Source organism: Eschrichtius robustus, chromosome 7 (genome assembly GCF_028021215.1).
Source record: "Eschrichtius robustus isolate mEscRob2 chromosome 7, mEscRob2.pri, whole genome shotgun sequence".
NCBI lineage: Eukaryota > Metazoa > Chordata > Mammalia > Artiodactyla > Eschrichtiidae > Eschrichtius > Eschrichtius robustus.
The window spans coordinates 75,673,337-75,687,660 of NC_090830.1; the positions used below are offsets into that span (position 1 = coordinate 75,673,337).

The following is a 14,324-nucleotide window of genomic DNA, read 5'->3' on the forward strand; positions in this document are numbered from 1 at the left end:
GTGGATCAAAAAAGATCTTGCTGTGATTTATGTCACAGAGTGTTCTTCCTATGTTTTCCTCTAAGACTTTTATACTGTCCAGTCTTATATTTAGGTCCATTTTGAGTTTATTTTTGTGTATGGTGTTAGGGAGTGTTCTAATTTCATTCTTTTACATGTAGCTGTCCAGTTTTCCCAGCACCAGTTATTGAACAGACTGTCTTTTCTCCATTGTATATCCTTGCCTCCTTTGTCATAGATTAGTTGGCCATAGGTGCATGGGTTTATCTCTGGGCTTTCTATCCCGTTCCATTGATCTATAGTTCTGTTCTTGTGCCATACCATATTGTCTTGATTACTGTAGCTTTGTAGTATAGTCTGAAGTCAGGGAGTCTGATTCCTCCAGCTCTGTTTTTTTCCCTCAAGACTGCTTTGGCTATTTGGGGTCTTTTGTGTCTCCATACAGATTTTAAGATTTTTTTGTTCTTGTTCTGTAAAAAATGCCATTGGTAATTTGATAGGGATTGCATTGAATCTGTAGATTGCTTTGGGTAGTATAGTCATTTTCACAGTATTGACTCTTCCAATCCAAAAACATGGTATATCTCTCCCTCTGTTTGTATCATCTTTAATTTCTTTCATCAGTTTCTTATAGTTTTCTGTATACAGGTCTTTTGTCTCCTTAGGTAGGTTTATTCCTAGGTATTTTATTCCTTTTGTTGCAGTGGTATATGGGAGTGTCTCCTTAATTTCTCAGATTTTTCATCATTAGTGTATAGGAATGCAAGAGATTTCTGTGCATTAATTTTGTATCCTGCAACCTTACCAAATTAATTGATTAGCTCTAGTAGTTTTCTGGTGGCATCTTTAGGATTCTCTATGTATAGTATCATGTCATCTGCAAACAGTGACAGTTTTACTTCTTCTTTTCCAATTTGTCTTCCTTTTATTTCTTTTTCTTCTCTGATTGCCATGGCTAGGATTTCTAAAACTATGTTGAATAATAGTGGCGAGAGTGGACATCCTTGTCTTGTTCCTGATCTTATAGGAGATGCTTTCAGTTTTTCACCATTGAGAATGATGTTTGCTGTGGGTTTGTCATATATGGCCTTTATTATGTTGAGGTAGGTTCCCTCTATGCCCACTTTCTAGAGAGCTTTTATCATAAATGGGTGTTGAATTTTGTCAGAAGCTTTTTTTGCATCTACTGAGATGATCATATGGTTTTTATTCTTCAGTTTGTTAATATGGTGTATCACATTGATTGATTTGCATATATTGAAGAATCCTTGCATCCCTGGGATAAATCCCACTTGATCGTGGTGTATGATCCTTTTAATATGTTGTTGGATTCTGTTTGCTAGTATTTTGTTGAGGATTTTTGCATCTATATTCATCAGTGATATTGGTCTGTAATTTTCTTTTTTTGTAGTATCTTTGTCTGATTTTGGTATCAGGGTGATGGTGGCCTCATAGAATGGGTTTGGGAGTGTTCCTTTCTCTGCAGTTTTTTGGAAGAGTTTGAGAAGGATGGGTGTTAGCACTTCTCTAAATGTTTGACAGAATTCGCCTGTGAAGCTATCTGGTCCTGGGCTTTTGTTTGTTGGAAGATTTTTAATCACAGTTTCAATTTCAGTGTTTGTGATTGGCCTGTTTATATTTTCTATCTCTTCCTGGTTCAGTCTCGGAAGGTTGTGCTTTTCTAAGAATTTGTCCATTTCTTCCAGGTTGTCCGTTTTGTTGACATAGAGTCACTTGTAGTAGTCTCTTAGGATGCTTTGTATTTCTGTGGTGTCTGTTGTAACTTCTCCTATTTCATTTCTAATTTTATTGATTTGAGTCCTCTCCCTCCTTTTCCTGATGAGTCTGGCTAATGGTTTATCAATTTTGTTTATCTTCTCAAAGAACCAGCTTTTAGTTTTATTGATCTTTGCTATTGTTTTCTTTGTTTCTATTTCATTTATTTCTGCTCTGATCTTTATGATTTCTTTCCTTCTACTAACTTTGAGTTTTATTTGTTCTTCTTTCTCTAGTTCCTTTAGGTGTAAGGTTAGATTGTTTATTTGAGATTTTTCTTGTTTCTTGTTTCTTGTTCCCTCTTAGAACTGCTTTTGCTGCATCCCATAGGTTTTGGATCATCATGTTTTCATTGTCATTTGTCTCTAGGTATTTTTTGATTTCCTGTTTGATTTCTTCAGTGATCCTATTTAGTAATGTATTGTTTAGCCTCCATGTGTTTGTGTTTTTTACGTTTTTTTCCCTGTAATTGATTTCTAATCTCATAGCATTGTGGTCAGAAAAGATGCTTGATATGATTTCAATTTTCTTAAATTTACTGAGGCTTGATTTGTGACCCAAGATGTGATCTATCCTGGAGAATGTTCCGTGTGCACTTGAGAAGAAAGTGTAATCTGCTGTTTTTGGATGGAATGTCCTATAAATATCAATTAAATCTATCTGGTCTATTGTGTCATTTAAAGCTTCTGTTTCCTTATTTATTTTCATTTTGGATGATCTGTCCATTGGTGTAAGTGAGGTGTTAACGTCCCCCACTATTATTGTGTTACTGTCTATTTCCTCTTTTATAGCTGTTAGCAGTTGCCTTATATATTGAGGTGCTCCTATGTTGGGTACATATATATTTATAATTGTTATATCTTCTTCTTGGATTGATCCCTTGATCATTATGTAGTGTCCTTCCTTGCCTCTTGTAATGTTCTTTATTTTAATGTCTTTTATCTGATATGAGTGTTGCTACTCCAGCTTTCTTTTGATTTCCATTTGCATGGAATATCTTTTTCCATCCTCTCACTTTCAGTCTGTATGTGTCCCTAGGTCTGAAGTGGGTCTCTTGTAGACAGCATATATATGTGTCATGTTTTTGTATCCATTCAGCGAGCCTGTGTCTTTTGGTTGGACATTTAACCCATTCACGTTTAAGGTAATTATTGCTATGTATGTTCCTGTTACCATTTTCTTAATTGTTTTGGGTTTGTTTTTGTAGGTCCTTTTCTTCTCTGTGTTTCCCACTTAGAGAAATTTCTTTAGCATTTGTTGTAGAGCTGGTTTGGTGGTGCTGAATTCTCTTAGCTTTTGCTTGTCTGTAAAGCTTTTGATTTCTCCATCGAATCTGAATGAGATCCCTGCTGGGTAGAGTAATCTTGGTTGTAGGTTCTTCCCTTTCATCACTTTAAATGTGTCATGCCACTCCCTTCTGGCTTGCAGAGTTTCTGCTGAGAAATCAGCTGTTAACCTTATGGGAGTTCCCTTGTATGTTGTTTGTCTTTTTTCCCTTGCTCCTTTCAATAATTTTTCTTTGTCTTTAATTTTTGTTAGTTTGATTACTGTGTGTCTCAGTGTCTCCTTGGGTTTATCCTGCCTGGGACTCTCGTGGACTTGGGTGGCTATTTGTGGACTTGGATGGCTATTTCCTTTCCCATGTTAGGGACGTTTTTGACTATAATCTCTTCAAATATTTTCTCGGGTCCTTTCTCTCTCTCTTCTCCTTCTGGGACCCCTATAATGTGAATGTTGTTGCGCTTAATGTTGTCTCAGAGGTCTCTTAGGCTGTCTTCATTTCTTTTCATTCTTTTTTCTTTATTCTGTTCCATGGCAGTGAATTCCACCATTCTGTCTTCCAGGTAACTTGTCCATTCTTCTGCCTCAGTTATTCTGCTGTTGATTCCTTCTAGTGTATTTTTCATTTCAGTTATTGTATTTTCATCTCTGTTTGTTTGTTCTTTAATTCTTCCAGGTGTTTGTTCTTTAATCCTTCTAGGTCTTTGTTAAACATTTCTTGCATCTTCTTGATCTTTGCCTCCGTTCTTTTTCCGAGGTCCTGGATCATCTTCACTATCATTATTCTGAATTCTTTCTCTGGAAGATTGCCTATTTCCACTTCCTTTAGTTGTTTTTCTGGGGTTTTATCTTGTTCCTTCATCTGGTACGCAGCCCTCTGCCTTTTGATCTTGTCTATCTTTCTGTCTGAATTAATTTTTGTATATGGTATAAGGTAAGGGTCCAAGTTCATTCTTTTGCATGTGGATATCCAGTTTTCCCAGCACCATTTGTTGAAGAGAATGTCCTTTCCCCATCGAATGGTTTGGCAAAAATCATTTGACCGTATACACGAGGGTTTATTTCCAAGTCTACATGTCGGTCCTTCAGATGTGATAGTTGGAACTCTCTCTACTCACACCCAGTCCTGTGCCAGGAGCTCTGTGTGTGCTCCCTTCTTCACCCTTCACAGCCCCCACGGGTTAGGTGCCCTTACTACTCCCAGTTGATAGATGAGGAAACTGAGGTTCTGGGAGCCAAGCTCATCACCCTAGAACCACTTCAGAGAGGTGATGGGGTCAGGGCACAAGCCAGGTAGTTGACCTCTGAATCTGTGTTCTAAAGTTACATCATGTGACCCAAGGATGCCCCTGTACCCACATCCTTACCCACCCCAAGACATCGTCATGTCTAGACCAGCTTCTTTTGTAATTAATCAGGCCTATTGAGCCCACAGACCAGTGGGGAACATTCAATAGACTGTGAAGAGTGCTGAAATAGACATCAGTTCCGAGCGCTGAAGGTGCAGCTGGGGGAGCCCAAGAGGGCTTCGTGGAGGAGGTGACATTTGAGTGTATTTTAGAAAGATGAGTGAGTCTGCTGGGGCTGGGGGGAGGGGTAGTGTGCAGAGGGGATCAAACATGGAAAGGAGGGAGTGTGGAAGGGGCAGGACCTCTGGAAGGCTGCAGCTGGCCAGAATGGAAGGAGGCAGGGCTGAGGTGGGGGCCCCGACTGTGAGGACCCTGGAAGACCACACTGTGTTTGACCTTAACCTTGGGGCCAGCAGAGATGTAGGGGAGGTCGTGATCAGATTCTCATTCTGGAGGCCAGTGTGTGGAGGAGGGTGTGGAGAGGAGAGCCTGGGGCCTGAGTGAGGCAGGGGCCGCCCAGTGAACAGGAGCCCAGTCACCATTGGCTGGTCTTGGGGGCCGTTGGTTGTGAGGCAAAGAGGGAAGACACCCAGGATGACCTCAGGTTTCTGGCTGGCACTTGTGACAGCCAAGGAGATGAAGAATTCAAGGGGAGGAGCAATTTAGGGGGAGGGGCTAGGAGTTTGGTTTATTGCATTTGAAAAAGCTGTAGCCCTCTGCCTGGGGAACTGCCCCTGGGCCATCCTGGGGACCTGCCTGTGGTCCATACTCCTCTCAAGCGAGATGTCCATGTCCGACCCAGGGCTTGGGATCCGGGTGTGGCCTGAGCCGGATTAGCCGAGGGTCCTCCCAGGTGATGGGTCCTCTTCTCCCACTGGACCGTAGCTCCACCCCTGCCGGTGTGCCAGCCCTGGGCCAGTTCCTTCTGAGAAACGCAGGGGTGAGGGAGCGCCCTCCCTGCCACGATCCCGCTAGGGCCCAGTCATGGAGATGGGTCAGATTGAGAGAAGAGCTGAGCTGGGTAGGGTTTTGGTCTTTCGTTCATTTAGCATTGTCCACGGGGTGCCTCCTAGGTGGAAAAGCTATTGCTCTTGGGGATTAGGGAGCTTCTTGTCTGGTGGGGAGTGGATGTGAACAGGTGGACACACGGATGGATGGGATGGATGAGTAGGTGGAAGTCGACTTCGGGGCTCTGAAAGGACCGTGCGGGCTGTTGGGGTGACTGAGGGGGCCCCAGGAAGGTGTTGGAGCCCTGGAGGGGGTTATGAGGGAGGCTGGGAGGCAGGTGGGGTCAGGCACTGGGAGACCTTGTAGACGTGGGGAAGCTTTCGGTTTTTATGTTGAGTGCAAGGGAGCCAGGAAGAGACTGAAGCCCGGGAATTGCACAAACAGGACGTGCTCACACTTATACTTTCCTATGGCCTCTCTGGCAACCAGCGAGGAGGAGAAGGAGGGGCTGCTGCAGTGGGGGTGGGAGGTGCTTGGGGCCTGGGTTGGTGCTGGCGCAGGGGTTGCAGGGTAGGCACATCCGGAGGGGGGTCCACAGGGGCGTGGTCGGGAGGGTGACTGCGGGGAGGAGCCCTGCCCTGCAGAGTGATCTTAACGGGCCTCAGTTTCCCCGAGTAAAGGGGGGCTTACTTCAGATGAGCGGTGTCCACACTGCGTTCCCCAGAGCTGGGTGTTTCCGAAGTGCCTGGGGGCTGCTGCTGGGTGGAGGGAGAGCCAGCGAGGCCCCAGCTCAGGCCTGTCCTATACCCGCCCCTCGCCCCGCCAGCCCCGGTTACATGACAGCTATCTGTTTTACGGGTTAGAGTCCTGGATAAGGCTTCGTTTGAAGCAAGGTTCCTGCTGCTTAAAAAATAAGCACCTCGGGAGCCCTGGCCTCAGAGATACGGAGGAACGCCCTTGTTCCCTGCCCCCATCTGAGAACCAAGGAGTGGTCAGGGCCCGGGCCTTGAGGCCAGTGCAGCCCTTGGTGTGGGTGAACCTGTTGCCGGGGCTGGAGGGCCCCCCCACCTTCGTCTTCTGTCTGCTCATCCCCCTCCTCTGGTCCCAGGTGGTGATGAAGGTGGTGCAGCTGCTGCCTGATGGGCACCACGTGAAGAAGGAGGTGGACGCGGCGCTGGACACGGTCAGTGAGACCATGACGCCCATGCACTACCACCTGCGGGAGATCATCATCTGCACCTACCGCCAGGTGAGCCCCGGCCCCGGCCCGGGTGCCGTCCCCACGTGCACAGCCCAGGAGGCGGCCACCGTGGGCGTGAGGGCTGGGGGCCCCACGGGACCTGCAGGGGCTCTCGGTCACTTCTTCACCTTCTGGGAGCGGAGGGGATCCCTGACATGGAAATACGGCCAGCCCCGGCTCGTCCCGGCTGCGTTCTAGAGCGCTCGGTGGGGTGTGTGCGGGGGTGAGGTACGGGGTATTTAGCAGCCACTGTGGCTCTGGGACCCGTCAAGGATGTGAGCAGTCAGAGGGAGCACCCTGTCCTAGATCCCTGTGGTGCCAGGCATTCACCCTCTGGTTTCTGGGCCACGGGGACCCTGGGGGTCCTGGGCAAGACGCAGGTTGGTAGATGGGTCCTGGAGAGTGGCTGTTTAATATCCGGCGGGGAAGCCGTTCAGTGTTTTCACAGCTGATGCTGCCGGAGGGACTGGGCATTCAATCATACAAATCAGAAGTTTTCTAAAGAAGTCCAGATTTCATATAAACACTCAGATTTTTAGCCTATCCAGAAAAAATGTGCCCTCCAGTCGGCTGTGGTTCCCCGTGCTCTGTCACATGTGGCCAAGCTGGTGCGGCCATGTAACCCGCCGGGCCGCTCTGGGCATCAGACTCTGTGGCCTCTGGCCTCTGTGTGGAGCACGCTGACCTGTTCTTCTGTTCTCCTCTGGCCCAGTGAACTTGCTTGGCTGCTGGAGAAGAAGAGGGTGCTGGAGTGGGAGGGAGCAGCTGTGGGGGGAGCCGAGAAGACTGAGCCTGAAGTGAGGGAGTACCCCTCTGGGTGCCGACCTTGTGCTGTCTGCTGTGGGCCAGCGGTCCCCAAGGTCAGCTTCTGCCTGTGGCCCCTGCAGAGAAGGGGCAGCTCCAAGCCAGCCCCATGCACAGCCTGCACCTGGCACATGTTGTGAATGGCTGATCCAGGCCAACCTTTGCTTAGGGTCACCGATCAGACCATGGTTGGGAAAAAGTGTGTTGGGCTAGAGGCAGGCCATCTGGGGTCAGACTATGCCCAAGGTCAGAGGTCACTTGGAAGGGCTGCCAAATTTGGGGTGGGGAAAGGGGTTAAGGAGTTTCAGAAAATGGCCTTTGCTGAGCTTTGGAAGATGGGCTCATTTTCCCCAGGGCCAGCAGCTCCATTGTATATCCCCTTTGGAGTTGCCTGTGGGTCTCACTCATGATGGTTTCGTATACTGCCACCAGGTGGCAGCAGTGAACTGAGAGCCTGAGCTCCTCCTTTCAGGACACCCCGAGAGGGCGGAGAACTGACGCTTCCATTTCTCTCTGTAGCTGGAGGCCCGAGTAGTTGAAAAAGGATGCCTAGCCCTGCCTCAGAGCACCATAGGCCCTCTCCCCACACTGACCACACTCTGTGAGAGTACCCCTCTCCACAGCCCCTTCCTTCCGGCCCTGCTAGCGCTTCACTGCCTTTAGGCAGTTCAGGGACCGCTCCCCCCCCAAAGGTGATAGGCCCTCCCCTCCTCTGAGCTCTGCAGCCATGGATGTTCATTGTGGGGCACACTGAGGGTGCAGCAGGGAGCATCAAGGGGACGTGAGCCTTGGGAAGAGAGGAGAGGTCCCACAGAGCTGGCCTTGAACAATCCCGAAGTAATGAGAGCCAGGCGAAGGCACTTCAGGCGGGAGGGAGCTCCTGGGCAAAGGCCAGGAGGCTGAAAGGTGCAAAGCGAGTTCAGAAGCAGTGAAGGTGCTAGAGAACACAGTTGTGTTGGAAGTTGTCAGAGATGAGGCTGGGTGGGTGAGTTGGCTCTACTCTGTTGGCAGTGGGAGAGAAGGGTGGTGTTGTTGGGGCTATGTTCAGCAGTAGATGCTCTGGCTGCCTTTGGGGTGTGGGGTGTTTTAATGGAAGCAGACCCAGCAGAGGACTCTCGCCCCCCTCCCCGCCAGGCCAGCCCCCTCATCTCCGTTCCAAAGGCTAGGATGGTGCCAACCTCTGCAGTGGGAGGAGGGGAATCCCTGAGCTCCATTCCTGGGCTTCCTGGTGTTGGTGATGGAGGGATAAGAGTCCGGGGCAGGGCTTCCCTGGTGGCGCAGTGGTTAAGAATCTGCCTGCCAGTGGAGGGGACACGGGTTCGATCTCTGGTCTGGGAAGATCCCACATGCCGCGGAGCAACTAAGCCCGTGTGCCATGACTACTGAGCCTGCGCTCTAGAGCCCGCGAGCCACAACAAGAGAAGCCACCGCAATGAGAAGCCCGCGCACCACAATGAAGAGTAGCCCCTGCTCTCCGCAACTAGAGAAAGCCCGTGTGCAGCAACGAAGACCCAACACAGCCATAAATAAATAAATAAATAAATAAATATATAGATAAATAAATAAATTAAAAAAAAAAAAGAGTCCGGGGCAGAAGCAAGATGTAGATTCATTCCCCAATTTGGCCACCAGGTGGCACCAGCGAGCTGGGGTCAAACTCTCAAAAGAGCTGAAGAGGAGGGGGGCCTGAGACACCCTCTAATCCAGTTCTTCTCACCCTGGCTGTGCAATAGATTCACCTCGGAGCTTTAAAACAGGCCCATGGCTGAGCTCCATCCCCAGAGTCTGATTTAGTTGGTCTGCTATGGGGGCCAGGGCATGGAGCTTTTCTTAAAGTAACTTAGGTGATTCCAAAGTACAGTCAAGGTTAAGTACCACGTACTCTAAGCAGGGGTCCCCAACTTCAGTGAGGTTCAGGATCACCTGGAGGACTTGTTAAAATGCATATTGCTGGGCCCACCCCCAGACTTTTGATTCTGTAGGTCTGGGTGTCTAGCAAGCTCCTAGATGACGCTGACGCTCCTGGGCGGGGACCGCACTGTGGGTTCTGCCACTGTAGTGTCTTGCCCTCTTGCTCTCTCCTTTTTATAACAGCTTTATTGAGATGTAACTCACACACCACACAAGCCACTTATTTAAAGTGTGCAAGGCAATGGTTTTTAGTATATTCACAGAGTTGTGTAACCATCGTTACCACAATCAACTTTAGAACATTTTCATCATCCCAAAAAGAAACCTCTTGTACGCATTAGTAGTCGTTCCCCATGTCCCCCTCTCCAAGCCCTAGGCAACCGCCAAGCTACTTTCGGTCTCTGGGGATTTGCCTATTCTGGACATTTCATATAAATGGAATTATACAATATTTGGACCTTTGTGACTGGCTTCTTTTACTTAGCATAGTATTTTTGAGGTTTATCCACATTGTAGCATGTATCAGTATTTCACTCCTTTTTATGACTGAATACTATTCTGTTGTGTGGATATATCACATTTTGTTTATCTCTTCATCAGTTGACAGACATTGGGTTGTTTCCGTTTTCTCACTATTATGAATATAAAGCTGCTATGAGCATTCATGTATAAGTATTTGTGTGGACATGTTTTCAATATACACAGGAGTGGAATTGCTGGGTCATATTATAACTTTAGGTTTAATCTTTAGGGGAACTGCCAGACTGTTTTCCAAAGTGGCTGCACCATTTTATATTCCCATCAGCAGTGTGTGAAGATTCTAATTTCTCCACATCCTTGCTAACCCTGGTGATTGTCCTTTTTAAAAAATTTTTTTAAAAATTTTATTTATTTTTTTGGCCAGGCTGCGTGGCTTGTGGGATCTTAGGTCCCTGACCAGGGATTGAACCCATGCCCTCAGCAGTGAAAGTACAGAGTCCTAACCACTGGACCGCCAGGGAAGTCCCTGGTGATTGTCCTTTTTGATTTTAGCCATCCATTATAGCTGTAGCCCAGATGATTCTGTGGCTTCTTAGCTGGTCACTGAGAACTTTTGTGGGTGAAAGGGGGCCTGGAGTCCTCGCTCCCTGCATGGGAGACTGTGTGTCTCTCTGCCCCTCTAGGAGGTCGTGTCTGGGTGCTCTGGCAGAGAGTGGAGTGGATGGGGGTCCCTAAGGTCCCTGAGTGGCGGTCAAGCAGATCCAAGAGGGAGGGGGAGTGTGCGGGGTGCTCTTGCTGTCAGAGTCAGCTGTGAAGAGGCAGGGAATCAGTTTGGGGATTGCCATCTTTTTTTTTTTTTTAATTTAATTAATTATTAATTTTTGGCTGCATTGGGTCTTCGTTGCTGCACAAGTGCTTTCTCTAGTTGCGGCGAGCGGGGGCCACTCCTCGCTGCGGTGTGCGGGCTTCTCATTGCAGTGGCTTCTCTTGTGGCGGAGCACGGGCTCTAAGCATGCGGGCTTCAGTAGTTGTGGCTTGTGGGCTCTAGAGCTCAGGCTCAGTAGTTGTGGCGCATGGGCTTAGTTGCTCCGCAGCATGTGGGATCTTCCCGGAACAGGGCTCGAACCCGTGTCCCCTGCATTGGCAGGAGGGTTCTTAACCACTCTGCCACCAGGGAGGTCCTGGGGATTGCCATCTTAACAATAGTCACTCTTCTGATCCATGAAAAAATAGGGTATCTTTCCATTTGTATCGGTCTTCTTTAATTTCTTACGTGATGTTTTGTAGTTTCCAGAGTGTAAGTTTTGTACTTCCTTTGTTAAATTTACTCCTAAGTATTTTATTATTTTTATGCTGTGGAATAAAGTGGAATTATTTATGCTAATTATTTATGCTAATTATTTTATGCTATGGAATCGATGTCTTAGTTTTATTTTTTTACTTTGTTCATTGCTGCTGTAGAAATACAACTGATATTGGTATATGGATCTTCTATCTTGCAACCTTATAGAACTCGTTTATTAGTTCTAATACTTTTTATTTTTTTAGTGAATTCCTTAGAATTTTCTATATACAAGATCATGTCATCTGCAAATAGAGATATTTTATTTTTTTCTTTCCAATATGCATGCCTTTTATTTGATTTTCTTGTCTGATTGCCCTGGCAAAATCTTCCTGTACAATGTCGACTAGAAGTGGCAAGAGCAGACATCTTTGTCTTGTTCCTGGTCTTAAGAGGAAACCTTTCAGTCTCTCACCGTTAAGCATGATATCAGCTGTGGGTTTGTCACAGATATCCTTTGAGGAAGTTCTCTTCCATTCTTGGTTTATTGAGTGTGTTTTTTAATGAAGAGATGTTAAATATTGTCAAATGCTTTTTCTCTATCCATTGAGATGATTCTGTGGTTTTTGCCCTTTATTCTATTGGTATAGTATATTGTTGGAATTAATTTTTGGATATTAAACCAAGCTTGCATCCCTGGGATAAATCCTACTTGGTCATGGTGTATGATCTCCTTTATATATTGCTGCATTTGGTTTGTGGAGGATTTTTGCATCAAATTCATAAAAGCTATTGATCTGTAGAGTTCTTTTCTTATGATGTGTTTGGTTTGGCATCCGGGTAATATTGGCCTCATACAATGTTGCCCTGTCATGGGGAGACAGAAACCTAGGGAGGGAGAGAGGGTATCACAAGTGTGTTAGTCAGCTTGGGCTGGCATACCAGACTACCACAGACTGCATGGCTTAACCAACAGAAATTTATTTTCTCACAGTTCTGGAGGCTGGCAAGTCCAAGATCAAAGTTCTGGCTGATTGAGTTTCTAGTGAGGGCTCTCATCCTGGCTTATATACAGCCGCCTTCTCACTGTGTCCTCACATGGCCTCTGTGTGTGTGTGTGTGTGTGTGTGTGTGTGTGTGTGTGTGTGTGTTTTGTGTGTATGGAGAGAAGGGAAGGGAGGGAAGGGGCTCTCTGGTATTTCTTCTTATAAGGACACTAATCTCAGAGGTCGTCTAATCATTGACGCCTGGAAGTGCTGTTAGAGAACAAAGAAAGAATCCAAAGACCTTATTCCTAGCCCAGGTTTCACAGACCAGTGTTAACAAAGGGAAGGATCTTTCAAGGGTTGCCAATATGTAACCTTGTTAAATGTGTTCATTTTAAAGGAAGGAAGGAAGTAAAGAAGCAAAAATGAAAAAACCCAACTACCGTCTAACATGGTTGGCATTTTAGAAAAGAAAGGATATTTTAGTACCAGAAAAGTAGGGTGGGTGTTCTCAGAATAGAGGACAGTCCTTGAAAAGATTTATATTTCTAAATTCCTGTGGAGTTCTGAGACTGGTCATAGACCTAGATTTGGGAATTGCGATGAGGCCACTGTTTACTTTAGTCAGAAAGGCCGAATGCCTCCTTCAGGGTCACCCCGCACTCGCCCCGGCCTGACTGGACCCAGAGCCCCTGTCCTGCCTGAGGTCAGGGTGATCTGAGCGGTCCCAGCTGCCTCCAGATTTGAGGGGGGCATCTGGCCAGCTAGGTGTGTGTGTGTGGACCCTGGAAGGGACTTAATTATGACCGTCAATCCCCGTGCGGATGGGAAGGAAGCAGGTTAGATTGTCCGGGGTTGACTGACGGAAGGAACGAGGATGTGGGAGCTGGAAGGAGCTGGGTTCCTACAGGACCATCTTCATCCTCTCTGACTACCTTTGTCCCCCTGCCTACAGGCTGGACTAATGCTGCTTCCTGGCAGGGCTGTGTGTGGGAAGGACACAGTAAATGCTCGAAAATGGGAGGCCCCCAAGGATCATTGTAGGGCACAGTGTCCTGTGATGTTCTTCCTAGCTTCAAACCCCCTGAACAGACTCTCAGATTTTAGTGCCAAGGGGACTTAGAGAGCATGTGACCTCTCTGTTTACAGAGGAGCAGGAGAGCGGACTGCCCAGGGCCCCACGTGAGTTGATGGCAGATCAGGGATGAGAGGCAAAGATCCTTACTCCCAGCCCCGAGCCCCTCCCCTGACCACGATGCCCTTGACCCCAGGTCTCAGTCAGTGTTGCCCTGGTGGGCTGTGGTGGGCTTGCTGAGGCTCCAGAGGCAGCTGCTTCCTCTACCCTTTCCCTCTGAGGGACTGACTCCTCTGGAAGTTGGCAGCCATGTCTCACCCCTGGTACCAGGCTGTTTATTTAGACCCCTGCCCTCTGGTTTCAAGCTGGAAGCCCCCGGGTGCTCTCCGGTGGAGCCTGCAGTTGTCTGCTCAGAGCAGGCCAGGTGCTGCGTGTGCAGGTGACTCTCGTTCGCCTGGTTGGACACCCAGGACCTCTGAATGGAAATGGACCTGAGCCCAGGCTCAGGTTGGGGGTGTATCGCCTACATGGGCTCCATTTGCCTGGGAACATTCCAGGTCCTGTCCACATTCTGCCTCTCAGAAGGTTTCCTCCCAGGATCCCACAGCCTTGGGATTCTGAGACTCTCAGCAGCACGTGCTCCTCAGCTCCCTGCCCTGCACCCCAAATCCCACAAACAGTGCATTTCCCTTCCCTGGCCCTGCCAGGTCCAGCAGTCAGCTTACACCTTAATCACAAGCAATTAAGAAAACGGCTCCTGGAACTTGGCGAGTGCACTTCTGCCAGCAGTAAAACTATTTCAGGGCCCTTGGTGGAGAAGAACAGGAGAATGTGGAGGTTGCTGCTCTGTCGTGGAGCAGAAAGGAGGGCTCAGAGTGTGTGTAAGTCTCCGTCTGCACGGCGAAGTCACACTTCAGCGATGAGGACTGTTTGTAGCTTGTCTGTGGTTTTGGAAATGGTATTAGACCATTACCCAGCCTCCCAGGGCTGGTTTCAGTTTTGCCTTCTCTTTCTGGTCTTTGTGCGTGTGCACTCACTTCCTCTCACAGGGGTGATCGCGGTGTGTACACAAGCTGTCCTGCTTATTCACCTGGGTGACCTTCTTGCATTTAAACATGTGCTCAGGCAGCACATGCTTACTGAGCGCCTGTCCTGTGTCTGGGGACGGGACAGTGAGTGAAGCTTCACTGAG

General features: G+C 47.8%; 1 protein-coding gene across 8 annotated transcripts in view; it reads left to right on the plus strand.

The window, feature by feature from the left end:
* The window catches only part of PALD1 (phosphatase domain containing paladin 1), an 84,318-nt gene that overhangs the window by 56,392 nt on the left and 13,602 nt on the right, over positions 1–14,324 (plus strand). For all 8 annotated transcript variants that reach the window (XM_068547742.1, XM_068547749.1, XM_068547744.1 and 5 more), the window contains one exon: positions 6,463–6,603. In XM_068547742.1, the coding sequence (XP_068403843.1) occupies positions 6,463–6,603 (141 nt within the window). The remainder of the gene's footprint in view (positions 1–6,462; positions 6,604–14,324) is intronic.